This window comes from Calliopsis andreniformis, unplaced genomic scaffold (assembly GCF_051401765.1).
Source record: "Calliopsis andreniformis isolate RMS-2024a unplaced genomic scaffold, iyCalAndr_principal scaffold0022, whole genome shotgun sequence".
Taxonomy (NCBI): domain Eukaryota; kingdom Metazoa; phylum Arthropoda; class Insecta; order Hymenoptera; family Andrenidae; genus Calliopsis; species Calliopsis andreniformis.
Window position 1 is genome coordinate 12,370,076 of NW_027480432.1, and position 25,813 is coordinate 12,395,888.

The 25,813-nt window shown below is 35.9% G+C and overlaps 1 protein-coding gene and 1 long non-coding RNA gene across 2 annotated transcripts; one reads left to right on the forward strand and one right to left on the reverse strand.

The window, feature by feature from the left end:
- Positions 1–363: 363 nt before the first annotated feature.
- LOC143187097 (uncharacterized) lies at positions 364–7,153 on the forward strand. Its single transcript, XR_013003147.1, has 3 exons — positions 364–584; positions 2,014–2,091; positions 2,187–7,153. It is a non-coding gene; the product is annotated as an uncharacterized LOC143187097 (long non-coding RNA).
- Positions 7,154–24,009: 16,856 nt separating this feature from the next.
- LOC143186696 (uncharacterized) lies at positions 24,010–25,183 on the reverse strand. The gene is made up of 3 exons (XM_076390406.1): positions 24,848–25,183; positions 24,312–24,680; positions 24,010–24,153 (listed from the first exon to the last, which is right to left on the reverse strand). The coding sequence occupies exons 1-3, from the start codon at positions 25,181–25,183 to the stop codon at positions 24,010–24,012; spliced, it is 849 nt and encodes a 282-aa protein (XP_076246521.1).
- Positions 25,184–25,813: the final 630 nt, after the last annotated feature.

Sequence of the window (25,813 nt, forward strand, 5' to 3'; positions counted from 1 at the left end):
CAACTATCTTCTCACGACCGGTCCCGAGCTGACAGCACTTAGTGAATAAATACGTACTGTATTCTTTTAATGTATAAACGCTTTGAATCATACCTAATCTTTAATTCTTGATCTGTTTAACAAAATATTCGTAGAATAGCTTCTATCATGCTGTGAATCACGTTTCTGGCCAACGCTACCATCCGGTAGTCGCGCCAGTCCCCTTTCCTTTGTTTTTTTATGTTACGCGACCCTAAGGACGGCTTTAGCTTGGGGCTTGGGTGCAGTTAGTTTGTGAATTAGTTTGCAGTGTAGGTAACTCCCTAGTTACACCAACAGATGGTGCAGCGGCGCCATTGCCAACCAATGTGATAAAGGCCGGGATGCGCTAGGGGATTTTGCCCCGAAGTATTTACGGCACGCCGACCGGACGCTACTCTCGTTCAGTTGGAAGAGCGTAACGTAACGTGCAGACGCAATAAAGAGAACTCTAAGTTCCTGAATCGCGTCGCGTCGGAAAGAACCTACAGCAGTTTACAGACGTTTCTTAAACAGTACAGTGTTGGTTTTACATTACGGATTCTTCAAAATTATTGAAGAAGCAGGTAATATATATATTTAATATTAGATAAATAAATATCTGTAGTTTAATTATGGCTTACGGGTCATTCCACGCGAAATCGGGCACGTTTCGGAGCAAGTTCTTGTAATTTGCTCAAATTGGAACATGTTGTAGTCTTTAACGATATTTAAACGTACCCCAAAGGATTTTTCAAAATTTTGAAAATTGTCGATTTTACAGCTGTTTGAAGTTAAGTGCTACTTTTTTTTTTAAATTATAGCTATTGAACTAGTAAGCCGATGGAGATGAGCTTTACGGTGCTTATAGAGAAAACATTGAAGTTTGTAAAAAAAATTATTTCATTAAAAAAAAATTGTTTTTTAATCATCTTTTTTGCAATTATTTTAAACAAATGCAGGTTTCTAAGATGATGCGCGATTTTAAAAATCTGAAAAAAAGGAGAATATAGTTTGATCCTTCCCCTTGATGGATAAACTTTCAAAAAGATGGACATTTTAAAATTGGCCCTGTGAAAATTGTAGAAAGTTGACGCTGCGTCGAGTCGCACTGCCATGGCGGCCGCGTCGTCGCTGGCGTCCTAGTAGACTCCAGCGGGCGAACGTGCGTTATTTGCGATCAAGGCGACAAATATTGATAACTCACTCTTTGTCAATGATACTTATTGAAAAGTTCACATTCATTTTTGCCATGTGAAGTTGCAAAAAGGTGCCATTCTTCATTAATACCAAAATCTTCGAAATAAAAGCTAGGAAATAAGAGATTATATTTATGTTTTCAACAATAAGACGAAGAGTGAGTTACCAATATTTATTGATTGCATTAAACCTCGCAAATGCTCGGACATAGTGTAGAATAATATTGGGTGAAGCCGCCTTGATCGCAAATAACGCACGTTCGCCCGCTGGAGTCGACTAGGACGCCAGCGACGACGCGCCCGCCATGGCAGTGCGACTCGACGCAGCGTCAACTTTCTAGAATTTTCACAGGGCCAATTTTAAAATGTCCATCTTTTTGAAAGTTTATCCATCAAGGGGAAGGATCAAACTATATTCTCCTTTTTTTCAGATTTTTAAAATCGCGCATCATCTTAGAAACCTACATTTGTTTAAAATAATTGCAAAAAAGATGATTAAAAAACAATTTTTTTTGCAAACATCAATGTTTTCTCTAGACGCACCGTAAAGCACATCTCCATCCGCTTACTAGTTCAATAGCTATAATTTAAAAAAAAAAAAGTAGCACTTAACTTCAAACAGCTGTAAAATCGACAATTTTCAAAATTTTGAAAAATCCTTTGGGGTACGTTTAAATATCGTTAAAGACTACAACATATTCAAATTGGAGCAAATTACAAGAACTTGCTCCGAAACGTGCCTGATTTCGCGTGGAATGACCCTTACATATATTATGCTTATTGTACGTATTGTAATAAAATATTGATTTAAAAATAGGTAACATCATGACTGAATCCATCCAAAACCCTAGTGCCAGTGTTTCCACAGAGGCAATGAATATTGTATTTTGCAAAGGTAATATATATGTTTACTTAATATTTTTGCAGGCATTTATTTTTAAATATATTTTATAAATGGCCTAGTAATCTAAATTTTATTAACAAATACAGAAACAGATACGGATACCAATACTAGCAGTAGCAGTATGCATCCATCAGCTCTAAGAAGAAAGTATAAAAAGATATTTCGCAATAAGTGACTGTCGAATCCTTCCTTTATGCTGTGATTGGTCAAATGCAAAGGAAGGCCAAATAAAGCTATATGTGTTCTATGCAACAGAACAATGCAAGCTAACAGACAGGAGCTTGCACAACACAGTCACAGTCAAACTCACTGTGCCCGTATGGCTGCAGTTGAAATACAAGAAGAAGAAGAAAACACTTCTGGCGAACTTTCAGGTAGTGGTATTAGCTTTTATTCTTACGAATATTACGTTCCTATGGTTCAGGCCGCACACTATGACTGTAATTGCCCCAACTCTGAAGAAAATGAATTTCAAGCAGTCTAAAATCACTGCATTAGTAAAGAATGTCCTTAGTAAAACAATTGTTGAAAGGACAACGAAACTGTTCAAGAAAAAATTGTTTTCAATACTAATAGATGAGAGTACAGATATAGCCAGCATAAAAACTTTATGTACCATCTATTTTCGCCAATTTACCTTACTTAACAAAATGCGTGCTACCACCAAGAAAAGATCTTGCAGAGCGTGAACAAGAAATCATTCAAAGGAATGAATATTTAGTCCAAGAATTTACTAATCCAGATTTGATTAGTAACTTCTCAGATTTAATAAATAATTATACAGAAAAGCTTGTAATTTCACACTGTCGGAGTATTAAAATAACAAACTCAAGAATTTATTTTTTCATACTTGTATATAATGACGATTCTGATTTTTTGGTACTAACTACACAGATTGTGATTACTGACAACATGAAATTACAAATTTTTCAAAAAGATAATGAAGTGTCATTTAATGATTTAAAGTGGGTACTACCTATTGACAAGGAATTGTCTAGGTGGTCTCAGCTTGAGAATTTATTAAATAGATATAAAATATTACATGATGCAAATTTTAACACTGATGTATGTCTTATTAAAAAACATCTTGAGAAGTCTCTCGAAGAACTCAATAAGGCATATATTATTACAGAATTAATTGAATTCACTTACACCAAAAATCTTGAAATAGTAACAGATCAAATAATTGGTGGGACATCGTGAACAATACAAGTAGTTTGGAAAGTAACAGGAAAAGAAATAAATTTTGTAAACCGATTTTGAATGTCAATGATTTTACATGTGAATTTTTAAAGAAATTTCTAATATGGTTAAATTCTTGGCAAAATTTAGAGACAAATGGCTACTTAACATTAAATACATTCTGTTGTTGTATTAAACTTACACCACTTACTGAACGAAAGAATATAATTTATTCTTTTACATTCACTCATACACAAAAACGTCGTACTCGGGCTCGAGACCGTACAGCACCTTCCTTCATTCGCGCACGCTGCACACGCTACTTCCGCCGTGCTCATCCTGCGCCATCTTCATGGCAGAGTGGCGGAATGTTTGAATTATACTTCTTTTTCTTCTCAACACATTCAAAGCTCTGCATCAAAGTACTACAGTTCTTTTACAACTTACAGAGTACTGTTTTCAAAATTTTGATATATCATATTTTCTAGCTGGAAAATTTACAACTGAAAAATTAGAGAAACGATTTGGAAATTATAGACTTTTATCTGGTTGTAATTATCATATATCATATACTGAAGTAATTCATGCAGAAAAAATATCAGATTGAAACGTATATTTACAAAATCGGCAAGTTCGTTTTCTTTTACTGAAATCAAAAATAAATTTCGAATGATAACAGTAACGATTTTCATGATCTTTCCATTGATGTAACTGGTTTTTTGGGAATCCTTGATTCTGCATATTTGTGTTGTTGATGATTCCATTAAAATTTACATATCCGGGTATGAGTCCCATTCTGTTGCTAAAAAATTAAATTGCAATATATGTCGATTATTAATTGTGGAGGATAAAGGTAAAACTGTAGGCGATATATATTTTGATCACTTACAAAGAGGAGACCTTTGTAAAATCTGTTTTAGAGAATCATATAAGGAATTCCAGCATGTTTCGCCGGGTCGTTTTAATGTATGATCAATTAATTGATCTATTACTTCGGCATATTTCGGCCTTATTGCTGCCTTCCAAAACATGTTGCATTTGTGCAACAAATCATTGTGTATGTTGGACACACTTTCATTTCTGCTGATGCTTTGCATCATGTCTGTCGTAACGCAGAAATTTAATGTGTGTGCCGAATTTCCAATGGAAAGTAGGAGTTCAACTTTGAAAATATCGTCACGGAGAATTAAGTCATGTGGTATACTTTCAGTACATGTACTTAAATCAGTCGCTTTTTCGTGGCGCAAAAAATATAACGTCCCCCTTTTCCATAGCAGACCACCGAGCATAAACAGTATTTTCAAAGTTGAACTCTTACTTTGCCCCTGCCCCTGGCCCCCGGTGTGCGTGGGGACTGCGCCCCCACACCCCTGCTAATTCTGTACGTCTGTTATCGAGGTGCCCGTTTAGTTCATGTTTTTCAACAGTATTTAGTTGTTAACAATCAGTGTTACTCTACGTCCAGATGTGGTGGCCCTGAAAAGGGCCGTTTTATGGAAATAATTCATGTCAGATGTCGGATTCTTTATAAGGCGGGTATAGCGAAGCTACACATTTAAAAAAAGCAGATATTCTTTGTTTATGCACAAAAATGCGCTTGAACATAAACTCTGCTAAATGTCCGTTCATGTGCGCTTCTCGTGATCCACAGCAAGGAACACTGCTTCGTGTACATCTCGCTATAATCGCTCAATGTTTTGTGTATGAGCACCTAAGTACACTGTTTTTTATACGATGTTTGTGATTCATTGAATAATTAGTTAATTTGATGATTCTACACAGAAAGTATACCTGTTTCCGAATCTAGAAAATTTAAACTATGGTTAGCCATGAAATGTTTGTAACCTTGGGCAACTAAGAGAATCCACTGTTTTATGATATTTAGTAATGTTTTCTGATTACGATTTGGAACCGGAATCAAGAAACATTTTTTGGATTCGCGTACAATTCCTCCGAAAATCCAATTTCCTGTAATAATTCGCCCTCGATTATATTTGCGATTGCCAATTTTTGCTTCATCAATTTCAACTATTACGCCTAGTCGTATAATTGAAAATTTATAAAAACACTTACTTCGCGACAGAAACTTGACCAATCTACTATGGTCGCAACTGACAATTTTAATTCAGTTTTTAAAAATTCCTGCCGCGGTGGCTTCATTAACAGAAAGTATACCGCGAATTGACATATTGTTAGCACACTTAAACTTGATAATTCAAACCATGTACCCTTTCGAGCACTTTGCCGAAAATCACATTTAATTTTTTGTCGCTTTTTGTGTGCAGTTTTTATCTATGATGTTTTCCAGTACGAAAATATAAGTGTGTTTTTATTTAAATGTATTTCCAAGCTACGTTTTGTGCATCTCTGAGCCAAAGTCCCATGACTGATTAAAAAATCTATTAATAAGTGGTCATGAGTTATTTCTTCGATGGCACATAAAGACAAATTGGGTGCTTCTATTGTGAGCAATATTGTCAACTTCGCTCAGTAACAATGTAGAAATTCAAAACTTTAGTAATACGCATGCGCGTCTTGTACGCATGCCCCCTTACGCGTAATACTGCAACGCGCATGCGTACAATACCGTTTTTCCAGTACGTACGACTAATATCGTCGGGTCCGCGACCATTACTTTCGAACATATAAAAATTTGTATCTCGAAAACGAAAAGAAACCGACAATTATTTCTTCCCGATTATTAATTCCCATATTAAAACACATGATATAGTAAAATTTGAAAAAAAATCGGTGAGGAGGACGTTATTCTAAACAATTACCAGGAAATTTTCCGCAATTATAATACTGTCCTCTGTAATACTGTGTTCAGTTAACCTTTTTGGCTTCGCGCCAATAATTTTGTCTATTTCATGTCTCTCTATTAACTTATATATATCTTTATCCATTTTTAAATCCTTCAACTTGATTCAAAGATGGTTTTATCTTGTTTGAAACTTATATTTTCTTAAAATTTCTGTAAATATTTCAAATATAATGCATTGCAACACCAAACTCTTTCGAGAGTCCACAAAATATATATCGCATTTTTAAAGATTAGTATACTTCTGTTTTACTTGTACTCAGTACAGTTATAATATTTATGTATTGCTTATACATGATTAATAAAAATACTGTATATTAGTACAATTTTACAAAATAAAATGATGTTAATTATAATGCTGCGTATAAAACTCTGCTATTGAAAATAGGACTCCCGATCCTCACATGAGGAATCCAAACCAAGTGAATTTTATTTTAGAAAAATTCGATACGAAATTCGATGTAACAATATGCAATGACGAATGGTATTCCTTAGGTCTTTTAACTGTTCGTGAAGACAATGTAAAAGAGCGCTTGTTAGGATTATCAGTAATTAAATGTTGGCAAAACATTAATAATATGCAGGAGCCTGATGTCAAGAGGCCATTTCAGAATATATCTATTTTAGCATTAGTATGTTTATCGCTATCATATTCTAACGCCGAAATTGAAAGATTTTTCTCTTTCGTTTTGGAAATAAAAATGCCAGATTGTAATAGATTCCCACCACAAATGGTTACCGTATTAGCACGACTTAAGTTAGAATTCCAAAACACGGCGAGAGAATGTTATAATTATGTTATAAGTGATGACTTTTTAAAACATTTTAATAAAAGTATGTATGAAAAAGAAGTAATGTACAAGAATTGAGAGGTCGTATTGTACAGGATGAAACTAGTGAAAGCGATAGTGATAATAATTAGAAATGTCTACATTTTATATTTATATATATAGAGTAAGTCGTATACTGTTTGTTTGTTTGTATATATGTATGTATTTATACATGAATGAATATTGTAATAACACAATAAAATACATTTTTCAAAGCTTAGTTTGTGCTTCTTTTGTATTTATTTAACAACACCCGTCTAAATTTATTTCTTTACAATAGCGTGTCATTTAAATTTCGTAGTGAACAACATCTAATAATCTACCTTTCCAAACAAATCAGGTAGCATAAGTATACAGTTCTTTTGGAACACCCGCTAGCATTCCCCACGTGGTACGCGTCAGCGTCAGTAGGAAGAGTGGAGCAAGCTTCGCAGCACAGCCTGGTGAGGGACGGAAAGGTAAGGGGACTGGCGCGACTAACAGATGGTAACGTTGGTTTCTACAGCGTAGCGAATTTTTATCATCCCAGAGTAGGGTTAAATTGTAGTGGGGGAATAGGGACTGGAAGGGTCACGTCACTTGGCAACGCATTATGATGATGCGACGCCACTTTGTGTTATGTATCGATAACCATGTAATCTTATCTATGTGACATTTTGCAAACATAATAAAGAATAAAATGAGAAGTCAAAATGAAGTGAAGAATAAACATATATATCGACTTCTTTAAAATATGTACATATTTTGTACAAAACTTAATATTATCCAAGATTTGTGTAAAATATTTATATATATTCCATAGAAATATTGGATAATGTTAAGTTTTGTATAAAATATGTACGTATGTTTCCGATTGCCCTACTCTTGGATGTTGAAAATTCGCTACGCTGTAGAGACTTCCCTGACAGCACTACTCTATACCATAGCTCCACAATCTGAAGCTGATCTCTCAATTTACTGTAACTACGTTCAAGTCTGTACACTATAGCCACGCGTGAGCAACTAAACATTGAGACCTCAGAAACGCCGTAGTGGCCGAAGTTTCACTTCTTTATCAAGAAGATCTTATTCGTTTAATAAGGCAAGTTCGGTGAGTGTTAATCGTCGATTTTAATGAAACTTTGTACAATTATTCTATGGTCCTACCTAAGAATTTTGCCGTACAAAGTAGCTGCCCATACGCACCTTTAAGGGAGAAACTACCCCTTTAATCCAAGTCGCCCTTTTCATTTCAGTGCTTATAACTCACAAAGTATAAGCGCTATAAAAAAATGTCGCATACAAAAGTTTTACTGTTTTTCAAGACCTATAAGATGGCTTTAAAAAAATTTTGGAAAAACGGAAGGAAAATTAAATTTTTATAAACAATTTGTTTTTTCAACATTTTTTCAGAGGAAGAAATACAGAAGGCAAGACCTATGCTGAAGTTTTTAAACAGATAGCCGGCGCGGCTTCACAGAAGCTCGAAAATATTAAAACAGTTAGGAGGTCCGGGGGTTCCTTACCGAGGTCATTAAAGAGGCTGATACGGAGCAGATTAAAAAGCTCATAATGGAGGTAACCGGAAGTAAGGAGGCCATTAAAACACTCCAGCCTAAAATCTCAATCGAAGTCAGGGATCTGGATCCCATTTCAGTCGATGAAGTCATACTAAAGGATCTATGTAAAAAGTATAATATACGTGACCATTCTGTTGCCATAATTAAGAATATCCGGACTACAATGGCGGGGACGAGAACCGCCATTATCAAGATCCCGATGAGATGTGCCACAGAGATTACTGATGGGGACAGAGTCAGAATAAGATATGTCGTGATGAAAGTGAGACTTCTCCCATCTGTTAAAAGGTGTTACAGGTGTCATGATTTCGGACACAAGGCACACCAGTGTAAAGAAAACATAAACGGGAGAGAAATTTACCGTAAATGTGGAGGTTCCGACCATAATATCATGGCATGTACCGCACCGGCTAAATGCATTCTGTGCATGAAGATGGGTCTCCCTGAAACCAGGCTGGGCCACGTAGCAGGATCCATGGGTTGTCATAAATATAAGGCGGTAATAAAACCTGATGCAGCCTTCAAAACGCTAAAGTTGCTTCAGATAAACTTGGACCACTGCCGTTTAGCTCACAGCCTTTTAAGCAGAACGGCAGAGGAGTTGAAGGTCGATATTGTGGCTATAGCGGAGCCACTTTATAACCCAGGCGAATGGAGAATGGACGCGGAAAATAAAACCGCTATATGGGCCACTGGTGTAAACGGATACATATACAGATACAGATATACGGATACAGATCTCACCATAATCTCGTACTACATACCCCCAAATATAAGCGGAGCTGAATTTGAAAATTATCTGAGGGAAATGCAAGACCTCAGAAATAATATACAGTGGAGAATCATTTTCATTGGTGATTTTAATTCGTCCTCTACTGCATGGGGGTTCAAGACCTGCAACTTCAGAGGAGTCAAACTAATGGAGACTATCGCCGAAATGGTTACTGTACCCATTTTTTCAAAAAACAGACCAACGTTTGTTAAGGACAGAAGCTCGTCGAAGATCGATTTCGCTTTCTGCGACGAAGTCACTTATCGTGAATTACGCGAGAGTAGAGTCCTTCAGACTTACACAGGGTCAGACCATCGGTATAGTCTCTATGCTTGCGAGGAGAAAAGGTCTGTATCCGCCATAGTGTCTGCGGCCAAATGGAGAGTTAAAACTCTCGACCCGGATAAAATGAAGGAGGCCTTTGACAAATACACTCGACACCTCCCAGAATATGCCCTCCTGGATCGCACAGAAATGGAAGAAATGGAAGAATTCGGCAGGGCCATTAGCGGCCCTACGGTAAAGTCTGACGGTTATATCTGAGAACTCGAAAAAGAAACGAAAGTAACAGTGAAACGCTAGGACAAGACTATAAAAATGCCCATAAAAATTTAAAACAGGCAATTTTTTTTAGCAAAAGAGAGTCCTGGGAAAAGTGAGAACTCTAGATGACGATCGCTGAGGTACCCCCTATAAGATGGTCATAAGGACAGTAAAACCTAGAGCACCCCCAATAAATTTATCACGTGAAATGACCCTAAAGGTCATAGAAAAATTATTCTCCAATGATGACTCCGCGTTGGACAATGAAGACGCGCAGGAATCATTGAAGCCCTCGCATGGACAGAGGGTCCTCGGACACGATGGGTCACTAAGGAAGAGCTCAGTAGGGCCGCAAATAAGTTACTAATAAATAAAGCTGCAGGTCAGGATGACATTCCCCCTGCGATTATAAAGGGCCTTACAAATTACAAATCGGGCAACATGATTGCCTTCCTCAACGGCTCTATTGAAACCTCTGTTTTCCCTCTTGAATGGAAAACAAATAGAATGATCCTGATCCCTAAGCCGGGTAAAGACCCTGGAAGACCAGACGCCTATAGACCGTTATGTATCATTGATGCGGGCTCAAAGCTTTTTGAGTACATAATTAGAGAACGCCTACTGAATTTCCTGGGGCCCGAAGGTTTTTCTAAGAAACAGTTCAGTTTCAGGAAGGGGTACAGCATAATTGACGCACTATATAAGGTAAAGGAATACACTGAAATTACGTCATTAAAGCGAAAATGTTATCCTAGTGGCCTTAGATGTGAGTAATGCTTTCAATTACTTGAGATGGGCCGACATCCTTGAAGAAACTGAGAGACGCGTATTCCCCAGGTACCTGTACAACTTGATAAAAAGCTATTTTACAGACTGGAAAATAAAATATGTAGCGGATTGTAAATGGCATGAGAAGAAGATAGAAAGGGGGTTGCCACAGGGCTCGGTCCTGAGACCTCTCCTATGGCTCCTTCTGTACGACGGACTATTAAACATTATTGAACCAGACAATGGGGATATCGTCGGGTACGCCGATGATATTGCCCTTCTTATTAGTGACACTAAGCTGGAGAGACTTGCCTTCAGACTGGAGAGAACGGTGAAGAAGATCAAGACTTGGCTCGTGTCCAAGGGGCTCTCACTGGCAAAGGAAAAGACAGAAATAGTCTTTTTAAACTCGATAAGAGTCCCTCGAAGTTTTCGTTTCGAGATTGGAGAGCTTTCAGTCGCGTCATCAAAAGAAGCTAGATATTTGGGTACCATTATTGATCAATAGACGTTTTAGCCAGGACGTTTAGGCTACATATTGTCTATGTTTCAAATAAGGCGGTCAAGACCGTTGCCGTTTTGAGCCGTCTAATGGCCAACGTAAGAGGGCCGAAAATGGCCACTAGACGGTTGTATTACAATATTCTGGAGGCAATTGTGCTATATGGGGCCCTTATACAGGCAGACCACAGGCATGACGGTACCATTAAGGCTATGATAGAAAGAACCCAACGTATTGGGCTTGGTAGGGTGGCGTCGGCTTATCATACGGTGTCACTCGATATACTGTGCGTAATAACCGGTATCCCTCCCCCAAATGTGAAGAAAGGGAAACACAGTATAAACAAATTACGGAAGTAAAGAAAGGAAAAAGGGGCTCCTCCGTTACTTCTAAAGAAAATAGTACGATGAAGGCCAAAATTAAGGCTATCATGGATCAATATAAAGAAAAAACTGCAGAGAAGTGGCAGGTGAGTTGGAATCAATCCAAAAAAGGAAGATGGACTCATAGACTGATTCCAAAATTAAGACCCTGGATAAAAACATTACATAAGAATATTGGGATAGATTACCATACAGTTAGCCATACGGTTCAGAATAGGTAAAAGTGCCAACGCCCTTTGTTAGTACGGTTGCTCGGTAAAAAGGAAAAAAGGGAACGGGCTGACCCGGGGTAAAAGGAGTACGTAACGGACGTACCTGGAAGATAACGTGTTGTTGTTTTTCTCTTTGTATTTTGTGTATTTAATTGTGTTCCGTTTAGAACCTTTTTGTCGGACGTGGGTGTCTATTGGGATTAGGTCTGGGTTAGGTTTGGGTTAAGGGGGGTAGAGAAGAGTCCGCGATGTCTTTCCCTGGACCCGACGGAGGAACCTAACTCGGACCTTGGTCGGATATGATGCCCCGGTAGCGGTACGATGTCCGCCTTCAAACTCACGAAGAGTGGCAAATCGCCGTGTCGCGGGATTGAATGATGCAGGGGGGTGGTGGAGAGTTAAAAAAAAAAGACACGCATGGGGAATTGAAATATCTCAATACCGTCGATTAGCTGCCACAATTTCGAGTAACAATCGGTCATGTTGGGCTCGCGTTGCGCATCGCATTGCTCGCTCGTAGCCTAGCTCGTTACCACCCATGTATACATACAGGGTGTCCCGCATAACACTGAACAGTCCATTATTTCCTAAACTGTTTAAGATATAAAAAGACTGTTTACATGAAATTTGCATGGTACAAGTGGGAAAATTGATTGGCTATCTCGAGAAAGGCTCTTTTTTCGTTTAACACTTTCGTACTTTAGTTGATTCATAGTATGACATTGATAATTTGAGGACATATATAATACGATTTTCAGATTCTAAAAGTGTGATAATCGGAACAAAGGCTTATCTCGAGAAAGGCCTTTCTTTCAAATAGCTACTCAATTGTACATGATTTTTACTATGCCTGTCTTTTTTCTACTGCATATTTTGTATGTTTTAGGTACAGACGACAATTAATGGATGCAGCTTGCCTCCTAATAAGACAATATCAACAGGACGATACCAGCAACATACAACTCTATCAGGATGCTCGTAACGTAATGGAAACAAGTACTGGTGCAGTTGCGTCCGGTGAAATGTTCCCAAGTACGTCTGCTATGGCTGATTTTCATGCAAGACATGAAGAAAACATTGGAAATCCCGAAGACGTCGAAATTATAGAAGAAATCATAGAAAAAGACGACTTGGAAGGTATAGATATAGAAGATATGGAACAACAAGATCAATTGAATAATGAAAGAATTTCACCAGTGCCGGAAGAGCCTTGGGAGATTTCCGCAAGAGAAAACAATGAAAAAGTAAGTGAAGATGTTCGAAGCGACATTGATTCCAAGTGGAACTGATTGGTAGACAGAGAAAAACCACAACAGTTAGATCAACCAATGTCACAAGGGATAGACTTTGTCGACTTTCCATATGTTTTCAACCAAATAATACAACTCGGAAAACATTCAAATATCGGCTGTGGCATCGAACATTTTAAAATAGTTGGACATCAACAAAACGGATTAGAGAAAGCCTATAATGTACAGTGTCAAATGTGCAATTATTAAGAGCGCATATTATGTTTGCAAAAGACTGATGCCACTATGGATATAAATCGCAGCGCTGTTTCCGTGATAATGCTGACGGGCGGCGGATATAATCAACTGGAAGAGATAATGTCTGGCATAAACGTATCGCGTATGTCCAGAAGACTGTACGACAAATGTCAAGATGAGTTAATCGATGCCTTCGAACTGGTTGCACAACGAGAAACGAAAGATGCAGGAAAAGAGGAGTGAGAACTGGCCATAGCAAGAGGCGATGTATACCCGTGTTCTAATGTGCCTTGTATCGCAGTTGTCGCAGATGGCAGTTGGATGAAAAGATCATACCGCGGTGGTGATCACAATCTCTTTCTGGTGTAGGGGCCATCATTGGGTACCATATAAAAAAAGTGTTGTATATCAGTGTGAAGAATAAATTCTGTATGATCTGTCAACGAGCAGCTAAGAAGAAGGAAGAAGCGCGCGAGCACCGCTGCTTCAAAAATTGGGGTCGTAATCAGAGTTCAACTGGAATGGAAAATGCTGCTATTGTGTAAGACTTCAACTGTAGCGTATAAATGCTCGACCTAATTTATGCAATATTAGTTGCCGATGGTGACAGCAGTGTATACAAAAAGATATTGGATAATGATCCTTACAAAGGGTACGTGGTGCATGTACGGAAAATTGAATGCACCAATCATCTTTTACATAATTTCGGTAGAAAGATAAACGAAATCGTTGCAGAAGGTCGATGCAAGGAACTAAGAGGCATCGTCAAACAGAATGCCCTCCGCCTGCGCACGGGTATACACAAAGCTGCAGAATACCGATTCAAGGAGAAGATAAGTCTCGTCGATCAAGTAAAAAATTTAAAGGTAAATTTGAGAAATGTGCCGAGCCATGTTTTCGGTGAACACAACGGGTGTCAGAGGTTGGCATATTTTTGCGACAACTACGTTCCACAGCTGAAGGAAGCGGGTATTTATCAAAACATTAAGGAGACGATGCAGCTACTCTTCGTTCAGGCTGAAAGTTTACTGCACACTCTGAACAATAATTCTGTCGAAACATTTAATAATATTATTGCTAAATTCGCCGGAGGCAAACGAATAAACTTTGGACGAAAAGTCCAAACCGACAAAATGTCTGCAAATACAAAAAAACATTATACGTGTTTCTCGGACCCGATACCTTTTTTTTTTGGAATCTGGAAATGAATGCAAGCCCGAGATGTCGCCCGCCAAATTAATTTTGGGTGATTGATTTACAGAATGAATGACTTCGAATGTACAAATTGTTGGAATGTGTACGTGAGTAGTTAGATTTGAATGCACGATTTGAATGTATGATTGTTCGATTTGAATGGAAGAACTGTTAGAATGTATGATCGATAGTTCTCTAAGATTTTTTCTATGCATATGGAAAGTATCTCCATAGATATTTCAAGAACAGGGGTCTATACGTATTATTAAGCTCATACATAAGACGGAGCTCTCTGTTTGCGTCACATTTCACAACTCCCGACACGATTATTGGATAGAAAGCTGGAAATTTCCTGTTTATATTTACATTCATCGTGTAGAAGACACGAAATCTACATCATATTACACATGTTCCAGACGTAATATTATTTTAAACTTTATTAACAACTTCTGTGTCTCTAATTTATTAACATCAATAATAAAAGATAATAGGTTATGATTTTATAAGTAAATATAATCTGAATTATATAATATTTGATATCACTTTAATTAGAAAAATATCAGGAATACGTTATCGAAACTTGTGTGCAAAAAGAACCAAAAATAAAAACTTTGTAATTGATTAGTATTGTCTCACATGAATATTCGCTCCCAGACCCTATTTACATTGTTCGGCGGTTGGACCTTTGTGCTGCCCCGGCTGCCGCATTAATCGCTAAAGTAGTTTCAAAGTTAATTATCTTAGTAGTGGAAATAAAGCTTTCACATTTAACACATAGAACTTTTTCACATTTATCGAGAGAATATTGTAATGCAAGGAGGCATTACATTCGGGCATGATTCCTATCTTACGTTCTTTAAACAGACTTAGACTGAACATTTTTTTCGAACCATGGTGACTTTTCCCGTATTGTTGAGCACTGTCGAACGTGACCCATCTCTTCATATTATCCACTGGCAGGACGCTGCGTTTGTTTTCTTCGAGTTCTAAAAGTATGGATTTCGTATCGAGCATTAGATAACACCGCTGTAACACTATATACTCCTTTCGCTACGACTAACAACTTTCGGCTCGAACCGATTGGTTCTGATTTGGCTGCTACCATGATAACGTCCCCTGCTGAATATTGAGGGAGTCTATGCCGATGAGCATTAAACCACCTCTTTCGCTGCCGCTGCTCCCCGCATTTCTTGTAGATCCATCTGATCCAATGTATCCTGGAGCTGGAACAACAATCAGGCATTCACCATTGTATGCAGTTTATAACCAAATAAGAAGGTGGTTCCATTAGCGGTGCAGCTGATTACATTATGAATCTTTTTAACCAATTTACCTCATAGTTCATCGGTGCGGCTCATCAGCTCGTACTGGTTATTCGCCCGTGGCTCTGCCACGGCATTAAGAATGCGTTTTATACAGTGTTCCTCGCAAAAGGAACTAAACGAGTGGGGTGTAAAAGCCGAGCTTCTGTCGCTTATAAGGCGGGAAGAATACCCTGAAAATTGCCACCAATTGATCCAACGCCTTTAATACACCCTTTGTAGACGTGTTCCAGATAAGCTCGGGAATGCAAAATTTCGTGAAACCATTAACTATGTAAGAAATTGGGTACTTTTGTTCTGTCTACGAATAAACGGACCATCATGGTCGAGGTGTATCATATAGAATGGCTCAGCAACTTTTTCTATTGGATGGAGCAATCCCGGTTTTCACCTTCCCGGAGTTTTACAGTGCAGACAGCTAAGATATGACCGTACATATTGTTGTGCCCCGCGTGGTGGCTTCGCAGGACGAGGGATGGGATATGGCCTTTGGGTCCGTGAGCGGTTAAAGGATTAGAATCCACCGGGTGATTTCAACAAAACTCCGTTTATTGAGCAAAAGGTACTGAACAGTTCGGGAGGTTACAGTGATCGCTTCGACCTGTTCTCGGCCGTGGTTAGCTTCGAACTCCTCGATTCCCAACTCCCTCGAGTTCTGTTCGGTGTTTTTTGGCGAGGCCGCACATTACCATATATGGTTCTGTTGGCACCAACGTTAAGATGTCCATGTTGAATTAGCGGAACGTGCTTAGCGGAACACGTGTCATTCTAGAGCGTTCTCGGGTGACGCAACTATGTTACACGGATGGGCGTTGTTTGGCACAACAATATTTTGAAACGAATTTCCGCATCCCCTTAAACCAATAATGTTTTCTCACGTTTTCTAAGGTTCTGTCCACTAAAAAATGCCCTTGCTTATCATGGCAATACCTAACCAGTTGGAATCGGGACATTTTGGGTGCAACCCACTTGTTACTTCTGTTCGTTTTACAGAAGATAATATTTGAGAAAATAGTTATAGAAATATGATTGGGTATCTGGTTGCACATCACTGAACCTTTAGAACGTTACACATAACTTCTAAATTCGAGTCTTTCAACTAAACGACCTTAATCCATTCGGTCTCGATGATGTTAACAGCACAACATTCAATTGGGTTTTTGTTTAAATGATCTACGTCTGCTAATTTTTTCCTGGGCGATAGACAATGTCGAACTGGTAATTTTACATATGCATCCATCAGCGAGCTACTCTAGGCTAAATATCCTCCTTATTCGCTCGGGTCCAATTGCATTAAGTAGCAGAGTATGCGGGAGCTGTTGTCACGGGAGACTGCTGGAGGTGACGTCACTGAGGGGCTGACATTATTTGGTGAAAGGGAGGGGACATCCCACTGGGTGTTCATCCAAATCTTACCAACAGATGGTAAAGTAGGTAATCTTAATAACCGAACCGTCGATAATTTGAAACTTCTACATTATCCACCATAATTATACTAATGCATATTGATGAATAATACTGACAACACTGTGCTAATACACCTTAATGATATATATTGACAAACATAAATTATATATATATTAGTCGCATTTATTACGAATTGACTGATAAAATGCAAATATGGAATGGAAAGGTAGAATGATAGGTGATTAAGTATATGAAGTTAAAATTTAATATCAATTTTTTTATTTAGATGTTTTCGATATTATTTATAATGTATAAATTAGTATAGAATCTTACATATTATGTTTTATAATTTATATACTATTAAATATTAACAGCCTAAACAAGAATATTTAGATCATATACCAGTAGTTCACAATCAATCAGAGAATCATCGTCGAGATATTTACTGTTACGTATCATATTCGTAATACACGACATGTCTGTTTTTGGTGTGACATCTTTTTGTTTTGGAACATTTACAAAATTTACGAACTGAACATTAATACGATGCGTATGTTCATATAATTGTGATCTCATAAGATTAATACATTTTTCATTATTGAATAAATTATTCAATGTTTCCAGTGTGTAATATATGGAGATATTAGCTAGTTTAACCTCACGAATTCTGGTAAATTCTGTTATAAATTCTTCAATCTATATTGGTGGGGAATGTGAACTCATGGATAGAACACGTTCTTGAATTTCTGCACGCTTCTCAATGAGTGCATCCCATATTGGTGTTGACAGTAGAAGTTGAACGCCTCGATTGTTACTAAGAATAATTTCCACAATTGATATGGATCTAACTACGATTCCAATTTTTATAGGATGTTGATGTCTCCAAAATACGAACAGGGCGTGGTGGTTTAAAAGTAGAATTAAAACTAGAGTAAATCAACTTTACATGTAAGATATACGTATATAAAATACATATAAATTGACAAAAATGCATAAATTGTTATTTAAATTAAGATTAACACTTACTTCCCATACTTAATTTTCTTAGGAGGGTGCAATGCATCGTCGATTGGTTTATTCATTAGAGCAAAAGACATAAATTCACCATTTTTTCAGAATATTGAAAGCTCATTTTGATTCAATTGTATTTATAAAAACCTTAGTTTAGTAGACAATTAGCAGTAACTAATACGATTTCCTTTGTATGAAATATTTCAAATACAATTAACTAACACTTGTGATACAAATTTGCTGATTAAACTTTATCTTAATACTGCAACTAATGAATAATTGATGCAATTCCCTGTAAGAAATGTTTTTAATCTAAAATGACTTCCCACCATTGCGAATATGCATGCTTTTCCCCTCTATTTCTTCGTTGTTATGAGCCATGTGAATGGCTCGTCACATCAGTTGTGGCATGTATGGTCTTCCTACTCTTATTTTTTTCATCACGTGTCATGAGAACGGTTCTATCTTTCTAAAAGTACATAAATAAGAATAACCCCACCTACCATCATTACGATTCATTACCATGATCTACATCAATTATAATTATATATTTTGCTAAATTGTATAATAGGTGTCTAATATTTCATCGTAACCGATTAGCAACGCATCTATATATCATTTGCAATCTCATAGTGTAATATGTACATGAAAAAAAATGTATGTTGAGTTTTTATACTCGTACAATAAAATATATTTCAAAATGTTTTACAAATTGTATAAATGAATCTCTGATTCAATATCAGAGCTAATTAGTCATACATCTGTATTGTGTATATAACCATTGCATAATGCATGAAGAAAATGTATGCATCCTATTTATACTCATGCAATAACTGTTAAATAATTTCCAAAAGTGCATTTGCTTAAATAAATTCTAAAAATGTATTTGTAATATATCAGATGATTTAGTCTCTGTGTAATTTGTATCCTCAAAGCTATAATTGACTTACGTGATATAGCGATTTTAATTTAAAATCCGTGCGTGATAAAATATCACGTGACTTCATGTCAACATAATTTGAATCATCAAAATTGTACATGCGATATGATTTGAGAAAGAACAGCATATAACGTGACTGTTACATGACATTAGTTTAAACTATGAACAAAGTATAAAAAATTTACTCAGGAATGGGTATTCTTAAACAGTGTTCCATGTTTTTTAAGACAATTGTGATTCCATCGTTACAGAATTTGGTCTGGCCTCAAGTTATAAATTTAAAGGGAGGGTTTTGTGGAGAGAAAAAAGAAGTTGTAGAACATCTAATGTATTGTCATACAACAAGCACTGTTCTTATTTACCATACAAAGAAGCATAGTCAACGCGTATGTAATTGGCCAACAGTTGCATCGCCTCATATAATATTGAATATTATCAAGGAGAATGAATATCGTATAATATTTGCAACCATTCATAAAGTAGAATAAAAGATTTATGTGCAAACTGTTGTGTTACTTTGAAGAATTAAAAATTTAATGTAATACATTAAAAATCATAAGCATGGATGAATTCGCACTTGTTGAACACCAATTACGGGAACAAAGCATTTGAATTGATAGGATGAATACATTGCATGGGAAGAACGTTGCATCGAGTATCTTGAGTCATTGAAACAATATTGCCGAGTAAAACGCCCTCGATTGTCAATAGGTACTCAACAATCTCCGATTGCACGAATTGCACAATTCGAAAGTTTTAAACAATCGACGCGTATGCGCTTCGTGCATGAAGGTGCAAGACATTCAAACAATGGTGTTTTGTGGCGTGAAATAGAAACTGCATTCGAAAGTCGTGTATTGACAGGTGTTGTGATAAATTCAAATTATATCGATCCACGTAATTTCCTTCATGATGCGAAGAGTATGGTATTTGAACATGTAAGACATGCATTGGAGAAACACACTACACTCAAAGTGAATGCAATATTTAATGGAGAATTCGTAGCTGGTGATAAATGTGAAAGGAAAAGCTTAAATACTAAAAATTATTATTAATATTAATTATTATTATTATTAATATTATTAATTATTATTATTATTAATATTATTAATTACTATTATTATTAATATTATTAATTATTATTATTATTAATATTATTAATTACTATTATTATTAATATTATTAATTATTATTATTATTAATATTATTAATATTATTAATTATTATTATTATTAATATTATTAATTATTATTATTAATATTATTAATTACTATTATTATTAATATTATTAGTTATTATTATTATTAATATTATTAATTATTATTATTAATATTATTAATTATTATTATTAATTATTGTTATTATTAATTATTATTATTAATTATTGTTATTATTAATTAATTATTGTTATTATTATTAATTATTGTTATTATTAATTAATTATTGTTATTATTAATTAATTATTGTTATTATTAATTAATTATTGTTATTATCAATAGTTAATTATTATTATTATTATTAGTTAATTATTATTATTATTAATAGTTTTTGTTATTAATTTTAGTTTAGTTATTAATAGTTTATTATTATTAATAATTTGCATTATTTCGTGCATCGGATCTCGAAGAGTGGTATAAGCGATACATAGTTGAATATACCATAATATTGTTGGAAGAATTTCAGGAACGTGATAGCGGATGGGCATTGTCGCGAATACTGAATCTAATAGTGAATTTGAACAAGTATAATCCAATGCATGTTGAATGTCATTTCAAGCTATCGCGAGAAATACTATTAAAAAAACAGTGATTTGTATAAAATCCAATGATGATGCATGTTTCGTATGGGCTGTGGTAGCTGCTTTGCATCCAGCTAAATAGCATTTACCTCAGAGAAGTTCATATCCACATTATTGAACAGTGCTGAATTTTCAAAATATTGAATTTCCAATATCAATGAATGATATTAGAAAGTTGAAACAATGAACAATATCTCAGTGAATCTATTCAGCATTGAGGAAAACATCAAGAAGAAGAAAACAAATAAGGATCTGAAGCACATTATCGTTCCATTACGTTTGACTGACCAGAAGAAAGATGGACACGTGAATTTGTTATATGTAGAGAATGATGATATAGGACACTTTGCATAGATAAAAAATTTGTCTCGACTTGTTGGCATATAACTAAGCAAACATAAAGAAGAAAGCTCATCTGTGATCAGTATGTATAAAAATATGTAAGAACATTAAGATTTAATTTTATGAAGAATAGAAGAAAAACTAGAAATGTATATTTTACAAGTGTTTACGCTTCTTCAATTCCCGTGACAGGTTGGATGCTCACCTGGATGGTAGTCGAAATATGAATGAAAGTGCCATTCTATTACCCAGTGAGAAAGATTGGCTTCCATTTGTAGTTTATGCAGACCTCGAATGTGTTTTGGAAAAAATTAAGGATAGAGTTGAAGATGAGCAAATATCATATGCATATTAACATCATAAGTTATGCAGTATTGGATATTATGTGCATTGTTCATATAATGCATCATTATCATCATATCAATATCGTCGTGATACAGATTGCGTCTCTTGGTTCATTCAGGAATTACAGAATTTAGCACAGACTGTTTAAACCTATATTATCTAATAATATCACTATGGTCAGTCCAGCGAAAGAGCAATGGGATGAATTTTACAATGCAATACATTGTCATATTTGTGAGGAATCATTCAATATCGACGAAACACGTGTGCGAGATCATTGTCATTTAACAGAGTGCTGTAGAGGTCCTGCACATGTAGACTGTAATGTAAATTATAAAAATTCATTCTGCATCCCTATAATCTTTCACAATTTATCTGGACATAATTCAGACTTTATTATCATAGAATTAGCTAATGCATTTGAAGGAAACGTTGATTTACTACTTATAACCAAAGAAAAGTATATTTCGTTTACAAAAAATGTAGAAGATATAACGGAAGAATCAGGTTGTCGGAATTATATAAAATTACAGTTTATCGATTCATATAAATTTTTAAATACTAGTCCCGATAAATTAGCATCTTTTCTTAGCAAAGTTAAAAAATGTATACTCTAAATTTCGAATGTTATCTAAAGCAAAATTTAATTTATTGACGCGAAAAGGTGTTTTTCCATATGAATACATTGATTGCTTGGATAAACTAGAAGATTCGTGTTTACCATCGCGTGAATTTTTCTACAGTTCGTTGACTGATGAAATAGTATCCGAAAGCGATTACGCACACGCTGAGAACATATGGCGCTCTTTCGAGATTAAAACTTTAGGTGGATGCAGCGATCTGTATTTAAAAACAGATATTTTATTATTAGCAGATATTTTTGAAAATTTCCGTGAATGTTGTATCAACAGTTATGGTCTAGATCCAGCACACTATTACACATTACCAAATTTTATATGAAATGCTATGTTAAAACATACTAAAGTTGATTTTAAATTGTTCACTGACATTAATAAGGTTCTGTTTATTGAGCAGGCTATACATGGTGGTTTGAGTCAATGTTCCGGGAGATACGCACAAGCCAGCAACAAGTATGTCATCCTATGACCCATCGAAACCATCATCGTACCTCATGTACTTTGATATAAATAATTTATATGGATGGGCAATGTGTCAACCATTACCATATGCAGGATTTCAGTGGGTCGATAATGTTGAAAATGTTTCTGTATCTTCGATTGCAATTGATTCACCTGTAGGTTATATTCTTGAAGTTGCTATAGAATATTCACAACATTTACATAACGATCATGCTGATATACCATTTTACCCAACATGCGCTAAACCCCCTAGCAAGAAACAGAGTAAGTTACTAGCAACATTATACGATAAGGAACGATACGTTATTCACAACAGTGTATACACCATGCTCCTCGTATTACAAAGATACACCGCGTTCTCCATTTTAATCAATCCCCATGGCTTCGCGGTTATGTAGAACTCAATACTCAATTTCGAATACATGCATCAAATGATTTTGAAAAAAGTTTGTATAAACTAATGAACAATGTAGTATTTGGTAAAACAATGGAAAATATTCGAAATCATGTTGATGTGAAACTTTCGACAAAATGGGATGGAAGATTTGCTGTAGAGGCGATGATCTCAAAACCTAACTTTCATAGTAGAAGCATTTTGTCGGAAAATTTAGTTCCAATTGAATTGCGCAAACTCAAGGTTAAATTCAACAAACCAATTTACGTTGGTATGGCCATTCTAGACATATCAAAAACATGTTTGTACGAATTCCACCACGATTACATGTATCCATTATATCAAAAAGATTGTAAAATTATGTATACAAACACCGACAATTTAATTTATTATATTTAGTGTGAAGACGTTTACGAGATGATGAAATGTGATATCCATAGATTTGACGCCTGTGATTATCCAGTCAACAATGTGTATGGTTTGATGAAAAATGAAAACAATGGAGCAATAATGACTGAATTCATTGGGCTTAGAGTAAAGATGTATGCTTTGAAAGTGTCTGATAAAAAAGGTGTGAAAAAATTGAAAGGTGTCAAAAACAATGTTGTAACCAAAATGATAAATTTCGATGACTACAGGCATTGTTTACGCGATGTACTTGAAATAACCCGTCGTCACTCATGCATAAGGTCTAAATTGCATAAGGTATGTACAGTAACAAAATTGAAAATTGCTCTCAATCCGTATAATGATAAGCCATATCTCGTACCTGACTCAAATGGTACGTTACCTTGAGGGTATTGTGGTGATTGGGTTATAGTAAATTGGTACACGCGTAGATGGTGTAAAATGCTTCGTTTATTCAGAACAGCAGTGCTTGCCGTTAATGACTCGAAGAGCGTTGTGAGTTGCCGTCTCCACGTTCAAGGGCTTTCTGACTCTTTGTGATTGGCGACGTCGCCCGATTGCCTTTTTCACGTACAGGCAGGACGGCCATCTAATTGATTTGTATATCTTTCGCGGCGCCGTTCTGCCCCAGCGAGATAAGTCTGTATACATCGGCGAATCGGTTTTCTACGCAGGAAACTGACCTGGTGGTCGCTACAAGGGCATTATAAAATAACATTGTAAAGGATAGAAGCTGTAAAATGGTAAATTGAAAATTATTGTATAAAATCAATTTATTTGTATTTTTATATTAACATAGTAATAAAAAACATTTGTTTATGTTTACAATACATTATTTTTATGTATCCAAGAGTTATGCGAATTATCAAACTCTAGCTATTTCACATATACCTTATCGTCCTTCTTACGCAATGCTTTTTCCACTAAATACACATCGGGATTGGTAATGCGTTGTAATTCATATTCATACAATTCTCCTGCAATAGGTTTTGGACACAAATCTTGTAGCAGATAAGTCACGGGGTTAGTTGTCTGTATTTTAATTATTTTGAATATTTCAGCAGTCCAATTTGGTGTATATCCTTTATCGAAAACGGTTGTGTAGGTTTTGTATTTGTTCACACGTGCAGAGTCACCAACCTTGAATCTCAGTGGAGCAGCAATCTTTATATCACTATATACTGTCTTCAAAAGCTTATCGGTAATTGCAAGGGTAACACTACATGGTCGCATTCCAATAGTTCTATGTTTTCGCATGTTCTATTCAGCCTTGGTAATGCATCAATCCATTTATATGTTCCATTGTGTGTAAACAGTTTCTACATATGATTTTTCAAAGTACAATTAAAGCGTTCCACAATGGAGGCCTTCATCACTGAATATGTTGAATAATAATTAATATCATATTTTTTTAAGAATTTCTGTACGTCAACATTGTAAAATTCTTTTCCCTGATTGGTTTGTAAATTTTTTTGACATCGATCTCGAATTATGTTTGCAAATGCTTTGGCTACTTCGATGCCATTTTTAGTTTTGAGTGGTACAGCCCATACATGCTTGTTCAATGCATCTATAACTGACAGTATGTAATAGTAACCTTGATTGAATCGCGAGTATGGGTGCATCTCAACCACATCAGCTTGCCACAAACCATCATATCCATGTACGACAACACGTCTGCGGGGAAAATTTCTTCGAGCTAAAGCATGTAATTCCTTCACAAGCTGTTGCTTTTGGAGGTTGTGTTTCTCCTTAGACTTCATTGACTTATATGTTGTTACACATTTTTGTAAGTCATGTTACGGCTGTAGCAATAGACAAGCGTTTCTGACGATTGATGAGTTTTTACAACATGGTCCGCTTGTGGTGATTGATTGTTCATATTAAAATGATTCAATCAAGAACACCACTGTGGATGCACGCATAGAATTTGATTCTGATGAAAATATGCCAGCAAATCTTACAGCTTACTGTCTTATTCTGTACGATCGTGTAATCGAATACAATCCATTGACAAACATTGTACGCAAAATGAAGTAAATCTAGATAATTAATAAAAGAAAAACAATGTACGTATGTAAACTATTTAACTATTGGTTTTAAATGTCAGAAAGAATTGTAAAATATACATATTCATTATATCAGAACATTTGTTTTTTTCTTCATTCCCACCCATTTAGTTTAATGTAATTGTTAGAATCGCTGAATGAAGGGATCTAACAGAGTCTGTATTAGGTTATAGAGATAGGGTGAACTCAAAGAAGGTGTACGCTGTTAATTTTCCTTCGCCTGTCCTACAAAGGACAGACCGTTTATTTTTTTACGCCCGAAAGGAAAGAAGAGGGGGGAGTCCGGGGCTGGATCCCTGGCCGCTCCTGTGATCCTCTACTGGG